This window comes from Gambusia affinis, linkage group LG13, assembly GCF_019740435.1.
Source record: "Gambusia affinis linkage group LG13, SWU_Gaff_1.0, whole genome shotgun sequence".
NCBI lineage: Eukaryota > Metazoa > Chordata > Actinopteri > Cyprinodontiformes > Poeciliidae > Gambusia > Gambusia affinis.
In genome coordinates, this window is record NC_057880.1 from 16,100,884 (window position 1) to 16,118,990 (window position 18,107).

The window sequence follows — 18,107 nt, forward strand, 5'->3', positions numbered from 1 at the left end:
TTATCATTGTCTTGAAATACAAATTTAAAAAAACTAGATGATTAAAGATTAGTAAGAGGTGACCAAACATTTTATATAAAACTCCAAAATAAGTCAAATAAAGTTGTTTTTTTTCAAACAATCATATTTTGTCCCACTGAATGTTTCCTGGCGACATTTGTTTCAAGACAACAGCAAAGGTTTATTTAGAATATTTACATTAAAATGTATTAAACAACCCAACAAGAGACAAAAAGTAACCACTTTGTTATGAAGACTTTGATAAAGGTTTATCCTCCTAATTAGCCTCTTGTCCTTTTAGGAGCGATTTCTCAGCGTCTGTGGTGCTGGCTGGCGTGTCCCACTGAGTGAGTTCTGCTCAGCACATCCAGAGGTCACACAGATGCCTGGGGGGCCCCTGAGACCTGGGTGGCCCCTGAGCCCCGGCCGGCCTGCATGTCCCCTTTCACCTGGTTTTCCAGACTGACCATTAAAGGCTCTGCCGGGACGTCCACGCTGACCTGTGATTGGGGCAGAAATGTTCGTTTAGCTGAGTAAAGATGTTTTTTCTACAGATTCCAGAGAAAGAAAACTTCCACAGAAATATTATTTCTGTTTTGGCAAACAACACATTGTGATGTAACAACACTTCTGCGAAAAACCTCCACATGGTTTTCCTGGAACTTAAAGCCCAGGAAACAGTCTGAAAAATACAACAAGCCCAAATCTGGAAATGATTTAATATCTCTTCTTTATAGCTAAATAATCAACCGAGACTCAATAAAAGCTTAAATTACCCTTTGGCCCCTGATCACCGGTGAAGCCAGGAATGCCATAACCTTTGACTCCTTTATCACCATGCTCTCCTCTGTCACCTGCAATTCATCCAAAAGTATTAAATGTTTTGCAGGGACCAACTGCAAACATGGGTATCAGCATCATTCATGATGATGAAAGAAAGTATGTTTCAGTGATTACTGTCAGATACATGTCTTGGTACAGTTTGGGAATAATTTATTTCAACAGCTTGCACAAGAACCTAAAATGCTTGTGAAAACATACTTTGAAATGTATTATCTACAGCTGGAACTTCACCACTGAGAAGCATCTTTAGGTATTTAAATCACATTTCAAATGCTTGTAGTAGATTTTTATTAAATATTTTTTTTTATGACTTTCTCTCCTGAAAAACACAGAAGCAACAACATCCCAAACAACTGCAGGCATTATCTTAATGTTCATGTTTCAATCAGATTCACATTTTTGTCTCATATTATGAGGAGCTGACATTGGCTGAATTACTTTTCACAGATTTTCATGCTAAACAAACATGGTCTTCCCAGGGTCCCTGACACCTTTATGTGACCTGAGTTCATAAAGAATATTTCTGTGAAGATGGTGTGGTAGTTCACCTTATACAGATCATGGTGAGTTTCATGGTCACCTTATGTAAGTGACCTAGAGAAGCCTGATAGCAGCATCAAAAAATTGTTTATAATAGGTGACCCACACATGTACAAGTGTAGATTAGAATATTTAAATGAGAAACAGTGATTTAACCTTAGAGCCCCAAGTAATTTATTGAAATTCTAGAGGCAACACTGACATTGTAGATAGTATAGTATACCATCATTGTTTTGGCTCTCTTGCCATGGAGCAAATAGTCCATTAAACATAGTGTCATGATAAGGTCCCTTACACAAAGCCACATGTTGGCTAAATACTAAGCTCTTCATCTAACAGGTCTTCTGAGTGGAGAAAACTGCACACACCTCCAATGTGCAAATTGTTACATGGTGTTCTTTGAGCTCAAAAAGGTATTAATTGCTGTTTACTGGATATTTGCTCTTTTTTCTGACCAGGGGTTGTGCATGACAGTCCCTGTAGATTAGCCCCTCTGCTCTGTCTGTGCCAGTGTTGTCTTTGGGAAAGATACTTTACCCACCTTGCCTGCTGACTGTGGTGAGAGAACCTGGTAGCGCAGTTGCGCTTACCACCTTCAAAGTGTGATTGTGATTGTAATGTAAAGTACTTTGGGGTCCTCTGGACTAGATAAAGCACTATACAAGTACAGGCCATTTACTACAAATCAGTTTCTAAAATACTTGGATAAACCCAAATGCTTCCACCAAGTGTGACACATTAAACTGAGTTGTTGTCATGTAATTAGCTGAGATGGTCTTTGCATAAAAAAAACAAGTGCACCTTATAAAGTGACCCACGGGTGTTTATCTATAAAATACTTATCCATGTGATATAGCGACAGTACTGTGCATTCATAGTGCACCAAAAGCTTGTTTTCCTCTACTCACTGCTAAAAACATATTTTTTTCCAGCATTCTGTCTGAAACTGAGATTTACTGTATTGAAAACAGTGTTTTATAGTTTTTGCTATAAACAAGTTGCATTCCTAGAACAGGATTTTAGTACCTGATTCTCCTTGTCGACCTGGCTCACCACCTTCTCCATAGAATCCTGGAAGGCCCATTTCCCCAGCAACACCATCAGTACCAGGGTCACCCTGGAAACACCATCACAAAACAAGCTGCTAGTTACACTATATGACACAAAAAAATCTATAAAAAAATTGTAGTAAGTTTAAATACATTTCTTTAAAAAAACCTAAGAGCTGTGCATTTTGCCAGTGACCAGCCAAACATCAAGATTACTGAGCATAATTATAAATATTGAAGAATTCAATGGAGTCATGGCTTCAAAAATATTTTTCAGCTTGAGAATTCCTGCAGTGAAGAGCTGTGGAACATAAATTGATTCTGCATTGTATAATGTGAGGAAGGCTGTCCAATGGACAGACAGCCAAGAACCACTCAACACAGACCAAGTGTCTTGTCTGCAACTCCTTATTTGTCTTCATGGAGACGTGGAAAATTGCAAAATTTTCATTCCGAGTTTTTCTGCCAAATACTTTAGCATTCCCAGTCCAGTCCAGACCCTTGCAATGTGGTTGCATGTGGTTCCGTTGGAAGAACAAAAGTCAAAAGTGAGAAATGCATACATGTATAACATTAAGACAAAGCTTTGATGCCAAAGGTCTACAGGAGTTCAGCATGATGCTTCATCAACAACAGCAAAACTTACAGGAGGCCCCGGGGGTCCTTTCTGTCCGGGGGGACCAGTGGCGCCCATGGGAACGTCCCCATATAGAGGACAAACTGCAGCACACGTCCTCTTTACTGAGTTGGCAAAGGTGGACATCTGCTCCAGGACCACTTTCTTACAGACTTCAATCACATGTTCGGCTGGAAGCGTTGGACCCTGTGTGAAAAATCATTACTACAGACAATCCTGTAGGTCACTTGGCTGCGGAACAGGTCAATTTGGAGCAATTACTTGTGTCTCTGAGGAGATTTAGTGAGCGAGTTTACGGCCACACTAAATGTAAGTGTTCCTGTGACTCACACACAACTCTGCGTTAACGAAAAACTGGCTACATGTGTTCTTGACAGTAAATGTGTTACTAAAAAATGTGTGGGCTTGATAGCAATAGAATTACAAAAAAAAATACTACTCTGTTGCTCTTGGTGCCATTACACAAGAACAGACTGAATCACTAGTATAACTGCACCTCAACAAATTAAAATTTCATCAGAGGGCAAATTTATTTCAGTAATAATGTTCAGAAAATGAAACTTGTATTTTGCAAAAAAAAAAAACAAACAAAAAAAAAACATTAGAACAAGAGTAATTTTTTCTTGTATTTATGTCTGTTAATTGGGATGATTACATTTCACAGCTAAAAATAAAATCAAAGTTCAGCTTGAATAAAATGTTAATGAAAGACTGCTGATTTGACATTTGACCATTAGACAGGCACTAACCAATGGGTTACAAAAGTTTATTGCAAAGAACAAAGTCTATTGCCAGAGGACTGTATTCAAACATAGTAAGGAAAAAAAGAGTTAGAGAATTAAGTTCTGGTGGGGGAAAAAAACACACTACCCATAGAGATAATTGCAGTCCTGAGAAGATTTGGAAGAGAAGCCCATTAAACAGTTTTGAGTAAATTAACAGGCTGCAACCCCGCCTCTCGCCCGGCACGTTAGCTGGAGATAGGCACCAGCACTCCTGCCGACCTCACTTGGGACAACAGTGTTCGAAAATGAATGGATGGATGGATAGTAGGCTGCGGTCAGTGGCTAATTTCATTTATAAAACCAATGTCCTAGAGTCTGGGGTAAGAGAGTGGAGGTACAAAATCCAAGTCTTGTATCAGGTTTAGTATGAAGTTTTCAATTGTTGATGATTTAAGGAGCTATGTCATCTGCTGATGTTGTTCCACTGTGTTTTCTCAAGTCCAAAATCAATGTAACCATCTACTAGGACTCGGTACCAGCCCACACTGTACCAAAGTAGCAATAAGTGGTGTAATAAGTGGTGCAATAAACATATTATAACTTCCTGCATATTATAGTTTCCTGCTTTATTAACCAGGAAACTAACCTGACCTGAGCCACCTTGAAAATCTATGATATATTGTCAGGAAGATTATGAAGGTCAATAGACTCAGGACTGCAGATGAGCTGAAGATTGCTTTTAAAGGAAGCTAGATCACCTCAAGCTGATCAACTCCATGCCATGCTCCACAAATTTGGTAAATCATGGAAAATGCATCCTCTTTGCAGCGGATGACATTATTGTGTTAAAGAAATTATATTTTGTGCTTTCATTACTTACTGGAGGACCTGGTAGTCCCTGAAAGCCATCAGGTCCTCCTTCACCTCGAATCCCTTTTCCTCCAACAGGACCTGTACGACCAGGAAGGCCTGCAGTGCCACGCTTCCCCCTGCCTCCCTGAGCACCTGGCTCACCTCTATCTCCAACCTGCAGAGCATTAATTGCACAGGGAGAGGATAGAGCAGCACATAAGGTAAAAAAAAAAAAAAAAAAGTAAGCTCGAAATTTAGGCCTCTACAACACAGCTATCACAGCCAAAATAAAACAAACCTGCTTACAATAAAAACAAAATCCTGATCTTATAGTCATAGACTAGAGCTTGGTTGTATTTTTTTAATACAAGTTTGGAGATTTGCATGAACATTTCAAAACAGAAACCAAATGTGATAGATAACATTTGAGAAATGTGCAAGACTCATTTTGTTGTAGCAGTGGGCGTTTCTGCTCCTATCGCATCTGCAGATGCTCTAGATATGTAAGGAATGTTATTTGATGGATTCATGTTGGACTTTTCCAACTATTAACTTTGCGAGTGCCATCGAATAAATTGAGATGATCCCAACCAAAATATAGCCAAGAGTATCATATTTAAATATGACACACCTGCTCGAGTTTTCTGGTGAATGACCGAACTCATCACTGAAAACTGATGATTATTTTATTTTTATAAACTGAAATCATTTCCAATGGGTCAGTACTCTGGCTGTACGCCTGGCTATAATCTATTTATATTAGATGAGTTCTGTTCTTTCAATAAAGAGATAAGATGAACAATTTCAGAGATTGTTCACTCTATTACAATTATTGTCAGAAGTTTAGGCTGAAGCTCACCCTTCCATTTAGACCTTTCACTCCTTTTTCTCCCTGTAAAAACAAGTAATTAAGTATTGAAAAGACAGAAGTAGGAGAAAAAATGTCAAACAAAAAGAACATATTCAATACATGAAGGCTTACCTCTGCACCTTTAACTCCTTTAATTCCTTGGATTCCTGTGTCACCCTGCGCAAAACAAATTAAATATAAGAACTTGCTAATAATAGATTGTAGATTAAATATTCCAAAAATAAATAAACAACTATCAGAACTTTTTAACAGTACTTTTAAAAGTACCTTTGTAAAAATATCTAAACCCCCCCCCCCAAAACTTGCAACATGCAACTTTTACAATGTTAGGGTTTGCATTGTTTACATGTTTGAGCACAAATGAAATGAGAGAATGACACATTTGTTAGCTACATGGGTAATATTGAGACACTGGATGTTAATGTTGATTCTTTGCCTCTCTATAGATGCCTAAATTAGGAAATGTTTTGTGAATGTGGTGGGTCAGGCTTCATTTCAAGAGTGTCACAATCCAAATGCATAATATTACCGTACTTCAGCTAGCCATGTTGGCTAGGGGTTACATTATTTGCAAAAACCCGCACTTGTATGATCAGAAAAATAATATTATTGGTGTAATTATCAAGTCATAGCAGAAAAGACTATGACTTTACCAATTACCTGAGGTAATTGCTCCAGATAAAAACATCATCTCTCGGAGCAAAATCTGAGTGAACTAAAAATCGTAGCTGAACGTAACAAGTAGTATTTAGGCTTATAAAAAGAAAGCCATCTTGCAGAAACTACAAATAAATCATTATTCTACACAGGATAGTGTCTAGAAGTCATTGGTTTGTGAATTAAGTTGGATAGTTACAATACTAATTTAGACCGTATATTACTGTTCAATTTGATTCATTATCTTATCATGATTTAAAGCTAATGATACAAATTTTAATGGATTATTTTAATTCAATTAATCTCCAAAAAGTGTAACTGTCAGTAGATTAGGTCTCCATCAGGGAAACTGTGTGTCCTACTTTGAAAAAAAAATAGGAATGAGAAAAGAAAAACTTCGGGCTCACAATTTTCTTTTTATTAATTTCACTTTTTGTGGCACAAGTTTAACTAATTGTTGGAAATTATTGTAAAATGCAACGATGAGATTAGATTTTATGGTGTTTCAACTCCTCAGTCCTGCATCTTATGCAGAAAAAGCACTTAACAGATGTTCTACCTTACTGAAGCCAGTATGTGTGGGACTGAGGCTCAACTTAACAAAGTGCGAGATTTCAGGTCAAACCATCAACTTTGTAAAGCTGCAAGTTCATGGAGGAGTAACACTGAACACAAACAACAAAATTCCTTTCATTTTCTCTCTGCAGAGTGTATCAGCTTCATTTTTTTCACTGACAAGTGCTAATCTTCATATGTAAAATTTGGCATACTTTTCAATCCCTAAAGAACAGTCCAGTTCATTCTCATTCACTTTAATGTTTATTAACTCAGACTTGCATGCCTCTAAATATATATTTTTGTTGATTTATATTCTATATGTATATGTAGAGGCAACTTTCTGTTTCAAGTGTCAGTTCTTTCTGATTAGATTTGTTTACTTTTGGCATAGTATGCCAAAGAAACTCAAACAACTGTTTGTGCTTTCTGGAAAATCTGTCATCTTCATTGGCTTGAGTTAGTCTGTAAATATCATGAGCAGGCCCAGAGGGGCACTTTGATAATTATGCACTCTCATTACAAGCGAGGATAATAAAACCTCAACATTAGCTGTGTATTTACCATTTGCTTGCATTGCATGCAGAAATTTAGATGACACTTTAAAGTAGACTGTATATTAACTCAGTGAATCTTTAGTTGAATTCCTAAAAGTGCAACATTTCTTTCAAAACCAGTAAAACGTATCAGTTTGGAAAGAAAGTACATCTGCAAAACGTGTAATCTTTGTGACTCAGTGGCTCAGAAAATAAATCCTGAGTAGCCACCACAAAACATTTTGCTCTCTCACTAATGGTCAGAGGATGTTTTACCTTGATTCCTGGTTTTCCAGGTACACCCACGTGACCCTGTAAAGAGTTGACATGCTTTAATTGATTGAGGAAAATTAACTGGTGTTTGAAAGAGTCAAGAAATTTCTTTGGGAGCACTTACAATAGGTCCAGGTGGACCAATAAATCCAGGTCTTCCTGGCTTTCCTGCAGAACCTTTGTAACCTCTCAGCCCCTTGGGAATTAGACATTTATAAACCAATGGAGAGTCTGCTTTATTCTTTGTCGCTTCCCTTTAATATGGCAAACTACTTTACAGACAAAATGTATTATATGCTTGTCTGCAGTGACTGAAGGGCTTGAAAATGTGACTTACAGTTTGGCCTTGGGGACCCATTTCTCCTGCTGGCCCCAGGGTGCCCTTTTCTCCCTGTACAAAAACACAAATGGCTATAAATTAATCTGCCAAAAACAACTCCATTTCACATTTATTTACGGAACCAAAAAAAGATCAAACCTTTCCACCGCTACGCCCAGTTTTTCCACTGAGACCCTGGGGTCCTTGATACGCCTGCAAGAAAAAAGATGACATTTACAGGATAATGGTAGGACACTCCAAGAACGCAAGAGAAATTTATAAAACAGAAACTAATACCTCTATTCCTGGATCACCATCTCTGCCAGGTAAACCCGGATCCCCAATAATACCCTAGAGATGTCCAAACCATTAGTAAAAAGTATACTAAGAATTTCAGATGTATATTAGTGTCCCGATTCTCAGACTGGTGGTTCTTTGCTGCCATTGGTGGTGAAAAGAAAAATGTCTTAGTATAAATTTTTTACATGATAAATACAAATAATTTAAACAACATAATGATGACTTGTTCAAACACATTGATACTTGCTGTAAACAAGCTATTTAAAAGCAAAGTAGCATAAGGCAAAATACAAATCTAAGAAAAATGTAAAGTTAAATAAAAAAAAGTGTGCTATAAAATGATTCTTGTAACAGAGTTTAAGAAGCAAAGAGATTTAGTATATTTTTTGGATTTTAGATTTATTCCACATTACTAAAATGATAATGCTTCAGTTAAGGATTACAACAGGAAGACCCATCAGCAACTCAGAATTGATGTAATCAAGAATTGTTTTAATAATAGATATGCTCGATTTCCCAACAACAAAGTATTTTAAATGTGACTCAGTGGAAGGTCACTAAGCGATGCTGAGCCTGTTTGTAGTATGCAAGGACAACTTATATCTGTGCAGGACATTCACACAAAAATTAAATAAATGATGGAAAGAGTGGATTGCAAATAAAAACATTTATTACTGCTCAATCTGGCAAGTTAAGGCCAGATGATCTGGCCTGGATCTTCTTGCTGTTTTTCTCTCTGATTCGTCTCAAACCTCAACTTCAGCACGTTTGTAGGAAAAGGAGGAGTCAACAAGGAGACTGATTAGCAGGTGACTCTGAGGAACACTTGACAATGTCACACTACAGAGTGAATAAGAACAAGTTTTTTCCCCCACCACACTCTTTAAAATAGAGAGAAACATTGAATGTAAACCAACTATCAATGTAGTCAATAATTTGCCCTCAGAATTGGACCAAGGATGGTGCTGAAATGACTTGGGTTCCACCAACCTCTAAATTTAGAACTTACATATGAAAATGACTCAAAACCCAACTAGATTCAGTGATCAGGCTAACTACAACATCAACAAAGACTTATGAAAACATATTTACCACGTTTTGTTTTCTGCAGTATCATGTTTACTAAAGTAATTCAAGAAGTAATGAATGTACAGAAGACCTAATGAGAGAAACTGTTAGATGTGCAAATAAATGCTTTATAAGCAAGACAACCACAGTGAATATAGAGTTTAGAGCTGAGAGACTTTTTAACCTCAGAATTCCAACTTCTAAGGACCTATCTCATCATTTTCTATACTAGGAAAATTTAAAGTTTTCAGCAGAAGAAAGGAAATTTAAATTGTCCAATTAAGCACATACATTTCTTTCACCAAATGGAAAATGTCCATCTCCTGTTAGGACGTTTAAAAACATCTGGGAAGATGGTGGTACTTAGAAAACCTAATATTTCTTGACATACTTGTGATGCAAAATGTGAGAACCATTGTGTTATGTAATGCAGTGTTTGTGTCAGCTTTATCATTACTTTTGATCCAACAGTCCCAGCTCTGCCTACAAGTCCTTGGATACCCTAAATTTTGTAAATAAAAAAAAAAAAAGAAATCACATTAATTTCACTTTACATATATTTGTTCTCTCTGATCATTTTTGATATCTTTTTTATACTCACAGGCTTGCCCTTCTCTCCAGGAGCTCCCCTTTCTCCAGGATCCCCTACAATACCCTGTCAAGTCAGCATGTGAAACAAAACCGATTAGAAAGTTGCTCTGAACGCAACATCCATAAGACGACATAATGAATGGGGAAGTCCTCTTTTGTTTACAGCACAGGGGATTATCAATGCGGCCTAGGCTCTTCTTTCAGTGACTCATTCGCTCATGTTAATGCAGTTCAGGCCTTTACATCTGCGCCAAAATCCAACCACATGAACTAATGCTGTTCATGGAAACGACACATCAGCCAAAAACCCACTGCAGTCTGATTCCAGTGTTTTACCCTGTCAGAGATGATTTAATAGCCCTCTGTGGTCACATGGGGGATTGCGAACATAGAAACAAAACATTAACCATGTCCCACTGTTGATAATGGAACAGGGAATCCCACCACAACCCACCTGCTTTCCTCTGGGTCCAGGCCGCCCCGTAGCCCCAGAATTCCCTTTTTGGCCCTGAAAATCCAGAGTGATGAGTTCCGATGTTTTAAAATGAGAAGCAAATCATCTAAATTGGAAAGACACACAAATACCTTCACTCCTTCAAACCCTGGAATCCCTGGATATCCTCGAAGCCCTTTACTACCCTTAAAAGAGATAAAAGAGCAATTAATACAGTAGCTATATGATTGTGTTGAAAGGGTTTACTCCTGAAACTGAACAAGTCACCACACCATTTCTCCTGGCTTCCCAGCCTCTCCAATGTCTCCAGGAAGTCCACGAATTCCCTTTAATTACAAATAAGTCCAATTAAAAGTTAGCTTTGAAATTATGCAACTGCAGCAACAAGCATACCTTAAAGCCCGCAGCTCCTTTTAGTCCTTTCAGCCCTTGTGGACCTCTCTCTCCCTGCAAACACAACATCTCATTCATGCACACTTGTACTGTTTCATTATAAATGATAGGATGAGTAGAAGCAATAAATTACCCTTTGTCCCCAGGGTCCTCTCATCCCTTTTTCTCCTTTGATTCCTTGCTCGCCCTAAGGATGTGCACAAGTCGTCATTAATTCAGTTCATGCATTAGACAGCAAAATAGTGGAGCACTCAGGTATAGAAACGGAGCTCACCTTTGGTCCTGTCTCACCAATGTTTCCATAGTCCCCTGTGTTTCCATGGATTCCCTACAAGAAATCACAAGTGTGACTTGTTCCACTGCAGCACTTTAAATTTGTTGTTAATAGTGAAGCTGTGTTCTTATAAAAAGTGTAGGATGTGGGTTGTGATTTTCTTGCTGATATCACCAAAGAAATAAACAGAAATAAACAAGTCATTCAAGCAACACACTAACCTAAGCTGTAAGACTGGCTTGTAACTTTTGTAACCTGCGTAATATGAACCCACTTTCAATAGTTTCCAAACTTGCAGGTAAGTCCAAAATGCATTTATTTTGTAAAACAAACAACAAAGATAAAAGTAATTTTTTTACAGTTTAATATTTTTAATATTTCTTTTAACTATTTTGAATTTAATAAGTTTGAAATTTCCAAATAGAGGTACATTTTAATTTATATTATAGAACAGTTTATTAATTTCAACTAAAAACTGAAACTTATTAGACATTTTTTACACAAAGTGATATATTTAAATTACTTATCCACAGAAATTTAGGTGGTTAAACACCAAGATTTAATTGGAAAAATAGAATAAAAGTATTTTTATGGAAATTTTGCAGATATTTTTTTGACAGTAATCTGGATGCTATGCCCTTCACAATCATGGTGTGCTGACTTGACAGTTGTCCAGCGAAAGGTCGCCGATACGCTCCACAAGGGAGATAAGTCTCGCAAGGTCAATGATATATCCACGTACATTAATAGAAAGTTGAGACGGCAGAAAAATATTGGAAGAAAAATGTTCACAAGCAACAAGGGCAACGAGTCATTCAAAAATTAAAGAGAAATTCGCTTCTGATTCCTTGTGTTAAGCCACTCTTGTACTAGAGTTTGACTAAGGATAGAGAGAGCTGGACTGTTGCTCAGTGTTCCAAAGTCATCTTTTCAGATCAAACTAAACTTTGCACTTGAAAGGGTCTAGGAAGAGTGGAGAGAACAGAAATTAATATGCTTGAAGTCTAGTGTGAAGTTTCCACTGTCAGTGTTGATGTGACTCATCTTACCTGCTGGTGTAGGACAACTTCGTTTTATCAGGTCCAAAGTCAGCCAACTACCAGAACATTTTAGAGCACTTCATGCTGACAAGCTATGTAGACATGTTCATTCTTCAGCAGGTCTTGGCATCTTTCCACACAGTAAAGAGCACTAATGACCAATAAACTCACTTGACCTGAACCCCATTAAGAAACTGGGAATTAAGAGGAAGATAAGAAACACCAAACTCAAAGCAGACAAACTGAAAACAACTATTAAAACAGGCTGGGTTTCCTTAGTACCTCACAAGAGCTACATGATGTGTTTTTTTTTTTTTTTTTTTTTTTTTTTACCTGTAACCAATAATGTTCTAAATCAATAAAAATTAACTAATGTATCATGCTGTGTGCAATTTACTAAAATCCACCTGCTATTGTGTAATTTCTTTTCCTTTCATGGGATTTCAAGGATCCTAACTTTGTAAGGGTGGTATTTATCACATTAGCAGAAAAAATAGAAAAGCCAGATTCAGGAAACATTAGTCATAAATACAACAGTAATTGTTTGCACAGATGGTGACTTCCTGAGTTGTAGATGGAAAAGCACTTTCCACTGCTTTGCCTCCGTTAAACTGAGACAGCAAACTGTTGAAGACCTGGACACCTTTGTGTTGTCAGTTTATTTGACCATTTCACCTAACTGTGTGCTTTCAGCGGACACAGCTGGACAGAGGTTAACCTCAGAGATTTTGTCACATTTATTGCATTTACGTGGGCAGGACAGCTTGTCCGACTGAAGGACCACCCACCACCTGAGACATGCAAATCCATGTACCTGTGCCAGTACATGCCCTCCTTGGATGCCGTCTAGAAAGCACATAAGTTGTGGCTTTGTGATTCACAAGCTGGCAGGAGGTCAAAACTCTAACCAGTTACTGGAGACAGATGTTTCCTCCCAGATGAGCTATTGCAACAACTGAAGACATGAACATGTAGCATGTAGAGCGCTGGAAATGTGCTCTGGGTGTATGTCCATCTACATGTGTTTCCTCAGGCACCAGAACGAGTTTTGTTTGAGTCCACCGACAAGATGAACGCCAAGCCATCACGTTTAAAAAAATAAGAGAAAAATCTCCGTCTTAAACACATATTCTCTTGAGGGTTATTAAAACTCTCGGAGTTTTACTGCAAAGCATCAAAGAGATTAACAAGACATAAATTCAAAGTGGAAATAACAGCGTCTGTGGTTCGCTCTTGAATGTGCAACTGGCTCCTTTAGCAGGGGATTTTCTTCTTTAATAATACCTTCCATGTTTTTTCCCCAAAAAAAGGTCTTCCTGAGATAAAGCTGTGTGATTATTCATGCAAATATTACCATAAGAAAGCAGTTTGGTTAAACAGCTGACCTGCGCTCATTACCAGATCATTGGAGGGTACAGTTATTGCCTAACAGTTTTTTTCTGTGTGTGGGACTAATTAAAACATCTGGCTCCGTTTCTTCCCAAAATCAAAACTGTTAAAAATCCTCTTATCTTGAGCCAGATTGAGAGAAATTCCTCTTTGAAAACTAACGGAATTAACACTTTAATACTGACAATGCCATTTTGGAGCTGAAAAAACAAATTCTGTGTCATTATGTGTTTGTTTGTGTTTATCTCAGACTCCTGAAAGGAACCGTCTCAAGACAACACTCAGAGCACTTGTGTTTACAATCACTAAGAGCCTTCGTTTCAAGATCTTTTTCCATTCAATGGTGTCTTAGTCGAGTTTCTTACTTGTATTTTCCATAGACTTACACTGTCATTTTAGAGTCAGCTCAACTCCTCAGGGTGCAGCGAGAACAACTCAGTTGTACTCATGCTGAGAACATGAATCATACTGTGTGGTGCAAGCCTCGATGCTTGCATGACAGTTTAACATCTTGTATTTATTTACCCAGTTGCCCAGTCTTCCTTGGTCTCCGGGTTTTCCTGGAAGCCCTCTGTGACCCTATGGATCAGGATGCATGTATGTCAGAATAGTTTCAAGTAATGTACAACAAGTTTTCCATGCAGGTGCAATCACCTTTGGCCCTGGAGAGCCCTGAAGTCCTGGTTGTCCATGCATGCATTTACAAGTTGCTCTTCCAGCTGTGAGGCCGATCTCTGCATATCCCCCGCACTGGGCAGACAGACAACAGCGTAGGTTTCAAGCTTAACGCTTTTGTACAATGACTGAAGTGGATCAATGTTTGAGGCTGAAAAGGCAGAGTTTACATATTCTCATGATGAACAATAGTTCGTCACAAGCACATGTATCACATTAAAGTTGTTCTTAATCACATGAAGGAAACAGTCTTTTTCAGGGTAGGGAAGATTTTCATACAACACATTTCTTAAGTAATTTTTTTTTTTTTCAAACTGGAATTGGATGTTCAAGTTTACTGAGAATTTTTCTTCATTTGCTTTGGATCAAAATTGTACATACACACACATACGCACACACACGCACACACACGCACACACACACACACATCTATATATATATTTATATATATATAATTACATATATATATATATATATATATATATATATATATATATATATACATATATATATATATATATATATATATATATATATACATATATATATATATATATATATATATATATATATATATATATACACATCCACTGCAATAAAAACCCCTTACCGAGTGGATCAACTACGAAACATGGTGATGGTAGTATAGTGATGAGGGTCAGATTCACTACCAGTGGTACTTTTCTATTGCAAAAGACATATATGTATAAAAGAATAAAGAAAGAAAACTACTTTCAAATTCTTCAACTTCATCCAGAATCAAAAGCAATCCAACTGAAACATAAAGCCAACTGGATGTTCTAGCAGTAAAGATGTCCCAAATGGCATTGGAATGGAAACGTTTAAGGGATAGTTTCCAAACTCAACCCATTTAAAATATCGAAGTCAGTAGGCAGATTCATACCAGAAAAATAAGCAAAATCAAATAAACTCCACCATTTCTGAAAGGAAAAGTCTGCAACTTGAGAAGAGAAATTCATCTTAATACTTGTGAAAGTGGCTCTGATTTTACTCTGAAGAGTTTTATAGAAAAATTAACAATAAATTCAAACTTATGCACCTGTTTCTAGATTTCTCAGATTATAGAAGTTGTTTGCTGGATGGTCATTCCACTCTGGGGGAAAATGGCTAAAATGTATCATTAATAACCCAACACTGATGTGACATATATGCCCATGATGAGTGTATGGAAACAACTCTAGCACTGTAGACGACTTACCACACTGGAGAGCTCACAGCAGCTCTCTGAATACGCCTGCTCTGGGTCACATGACACTTGCATCTGCTGGAGATCCACCTAGATGACAATAAGACACAACAGAAAATGAATTATTTTATTAAAACTTCGACAAATTTTATTGTTACAAAGATTCAAGATTGCAACATACAGAAGCGGAGCGGTCTCTTGCAGCTCGTTTCACGATGGATGTGTAGCCTTGTCGGATGACTGGCCTCGGCTCATCGATGCTCTCTACTCTGATCTCCTTGCAGTCAATCAGCAACCTTACTTGGTTGCCCTTTACGCTCAGAGCCAACTTGTGCCACTCTCTGTTAAACAATTTTTGCAAACCTTGGAATGTCCTCACCATCTGTGTCTCCTGTGGACCAGTGTAAAAAAAGTCCAACGACTGTCCATCAGGCTGGAAACGCAGGCCGACTTGTTCTTGTCCTTTTGGGTCACTGACTTGCCAAAGGTTCCAGGACGTCTGAGCTGTGTCATTGTTCACTTTAAATGTTGTGATAATGGAGTATTCAGTGGGAAGTCCATCTGGATACACATCACTGTGCAAAAAGACTGAGATTAAGATTCAAAGAGTTGAATAATTCTAAAAAAATAAAACAAAAAATAAAAATACTGAAGAGCTTTTGGTGAAACAGATGAGTTTCATAAACTAAATACAATTGATACTAAAATGGACCAAACACAATCAAATTCGGATTTTTGAAACATCTGCAATACCCACGTTTTCTGTGAAATAGTTAATAATTATGATAATCCAGATGAAAATTAAGATAATTTACAATCCCGTTAACCTCACAATATTGCCATAGCAGCAATTTGAGCACTTTATTTGGAGGTAAATCTCACCTGCTAATTTTTTATCTGTTAAGTTATCTTGGTAACCTTATCACAGTCCACAAAATGCTTTACAACATATCCTACTGCTTTGATGTAAAGAAGTGTCCAAACTCATCCCTCAAGGGTTGGCGTCCTGAATATTTTAGGACTTTGCCTTATTCAACACCCCTGAACCAAACAACAATTCATCAGCAGGCCTGTGCAGAACTTTGACATGCTGAAGAACGAGTTGGACCATTTGAATCAGCTGTGTTGGAGCAGAGACACATCTAAATCTGGCAGGAAACCGGCCGTTGAGAACTGGAGTGCGACACCCATGAAATACTTGCACATGTCAGCATGGACGTGTAAGTAATACCAAGTCAGCTGAATGCACAATTTTCTTTCCATGTAATACTATCGGATTATCTAGTGAAGAACAATACCTCAATGTCTTCTGTAAATGAATGGAGGGGTTGATGCGGTAGGCCACTGCCTCAGCTTCAGACCCATCCACTCTCTTCACTCCTTTCGACTCAGGAACATGGAACCCCTCCAGCAGATCAAAACCTCACAGCACAAACATTTAGTCATAGTTTGACGTCACTTCAGTTTAACAATTAGAGTAGCTGGACTGCTTCTGAATCATACGTCAGGGCTGATATCACTGATTTCTGTTAAGTAGCTGCATTACTCAGTGTTGTGAATAATGACGTAATCCATCAAAGCCATTATGCTTGAGAAGCATGTTGATTTTTCCTAGAGGTGCATTTGGCTCCTGAACTTTCAACACATGGTGATTTGTGTTTGAGTTTGTATTAACTCAGTGTGGCTCTAGTGTGTCTTTTAAGCAAGAAATTCTGAATGAAAGCTGGACGAGGTTCTGAATTCAGATATTTAGACGTAAGCAGAGGAAATGTCCTTTTTTTCCCTCCTAGCCATACTGTACATTTTTATTGGCAGTTAATTCAGTCAAAGAAGCATTGTGCCAGCTGGTTAATTTACAGTGGCATCGAGCCCCAGTGGCAGCACATTGAAGCTTTATGTACACACATTAACCTCAGGATGACCTCAAAGCGGCTACACTGATTCTACTGGAAATACTGACTGGGCAATGATGAACTGACACACGCTGACACCTGCTGGTCACACCGTGGAAATACAGCAACCATGGTGGAAAAAAATTAAATAAAAAAAATCTTCACGTCTCTTAACATTGCCTGTTTTGATTCAGCTATCTCTTTAAAATGTGTGATTATAGAATGGCAAAAATCCTGCTCTACCAACATACTGTTTCTGCGTGATGTCAGTATTATTTAAATATGCTGCATTAATGCAGATATCGCAAGATTTAAACTTACTTGGCAATTTTTGACAATGGGCTGATGCCGAGATGGAAACGATTGCCACAAACAACAGCATATCTCTCAAGACTGGCATTTTTGATGTTTAAAGACTGGAGTTTAAGAGTACCTGTGATACAAAAGTTCAGTTTAAGTTATTTAAACAAAATAAGATCACATCAGACTAATTGATGCATTGCATGATTAAATAGGTACCTTATATTCAAAATCCAATGCATAAATATATCTCATAAGTAACAAGGAAAGACTAAAGTAGAAAATAGAGAAAAATAAAAACAAAATTGAAACAATATTTTATGTGAACTTGTTAGCAAATTAAGCATCCTAACCAGTTGAGGAATTTTCTGAATTTCAGGTGAGTAATTCAAACATCAATGGCTTAAGGTTAAATTGCATTCAGTTTTATACCTGACAAATAGGACAGAAAATACATTTAATGGGTTTGTAAATCAAATAAATTAAATTTCATCTTTATATATGACCAACCACAATTACAAAGATGTCCTCTTAACATAATTTGTCCCAACCATTCACAATGTATTTCTAAATAGAGAGGGGGGAAAAAAAACTTAATTACTCACATGTTCTTGAAGTTTTCAGGGCTCCTGCTGACAGAACTTATGCAGGTCCTGCAGTGATGATA

The 18,107-nt window shown here is 37.5% G+C and overlaps 1 protein-coding gene across 1 annotated transcript; it reads right to left on the reverse strand.

The window, feature by feature from the left end:
- On the reverse strand, positions 1 to 18,107 carry zmp:0000000760 (collagen alpha-1(IX) chain). The gene is made up of 27 exons (XM_044136130.1): positions 18,046 to 18,107; positions 17,462 to 17,573; positions 16,547 to 16,670; positions 15,430 to 15,823; positions 15,261 to 15,338; positions 14,021 to 14,116; positions 13,892 to 13,945; positions 10,938 to 10,991; positions 10,797 to 10,850; positions 10,664 to 10,717; positions 10,543 to 10,596; positions 10,402 to 10,455; positions 10,271 to 10,324; positions 9,827 to 9,880; positions 9,683 to 9,727; positions 8,155 to 8,208; positions 8,017 to 8,070; positions 7,876 to 7,929; positions 7,663 to 7,734; positions 7,542 to 7,577; positions 5,629 to 5,673; positions 5,506 to 5,538; positions 4,675 to 4,821; positions 3,079 to 3,255; positions 2,410 to 2,500; positions 777 to 854; positions 1 to 500 (listed from the first exon to the last, which is right to left on the reverse strand). The coding sequence occupies exons 2-27, from the start codon at positions 17,538 to 17,540 to the stop codon at positions 298 to 300; spliced, it is 2,292 nt and encodes a 763-aa protein (XP_043992065.1). The 5' UTR covers positions 17,541 to 17,573; positions 18,046 to 18,107; the 3' UTR covers positions 1 to 297.

Coding starts and splice junctions, on each gene's coding strand:
- zmp:0000000760 (XM_044136130.1), bottom strand. CDS start 17,540: ATGCCAGTCTTGAGAGATATGCTGTTGTTTGTGGCAATCGTTTCCATC. Junction 8,071..8,154: donor ATGGTGATCCAGGAATAGAG/GTATTAGTTTCT, acceptor TTTTTCTTGCAG/GCGTATCAAGGACCCCAGGG. Junction 5,674..7,541: donor CTGGAAAACCAGGAATCAAG/GTAAAACATCCT, acceptor TGTTTTGCGCAG/GGTGACACAGGAATCCAAGG.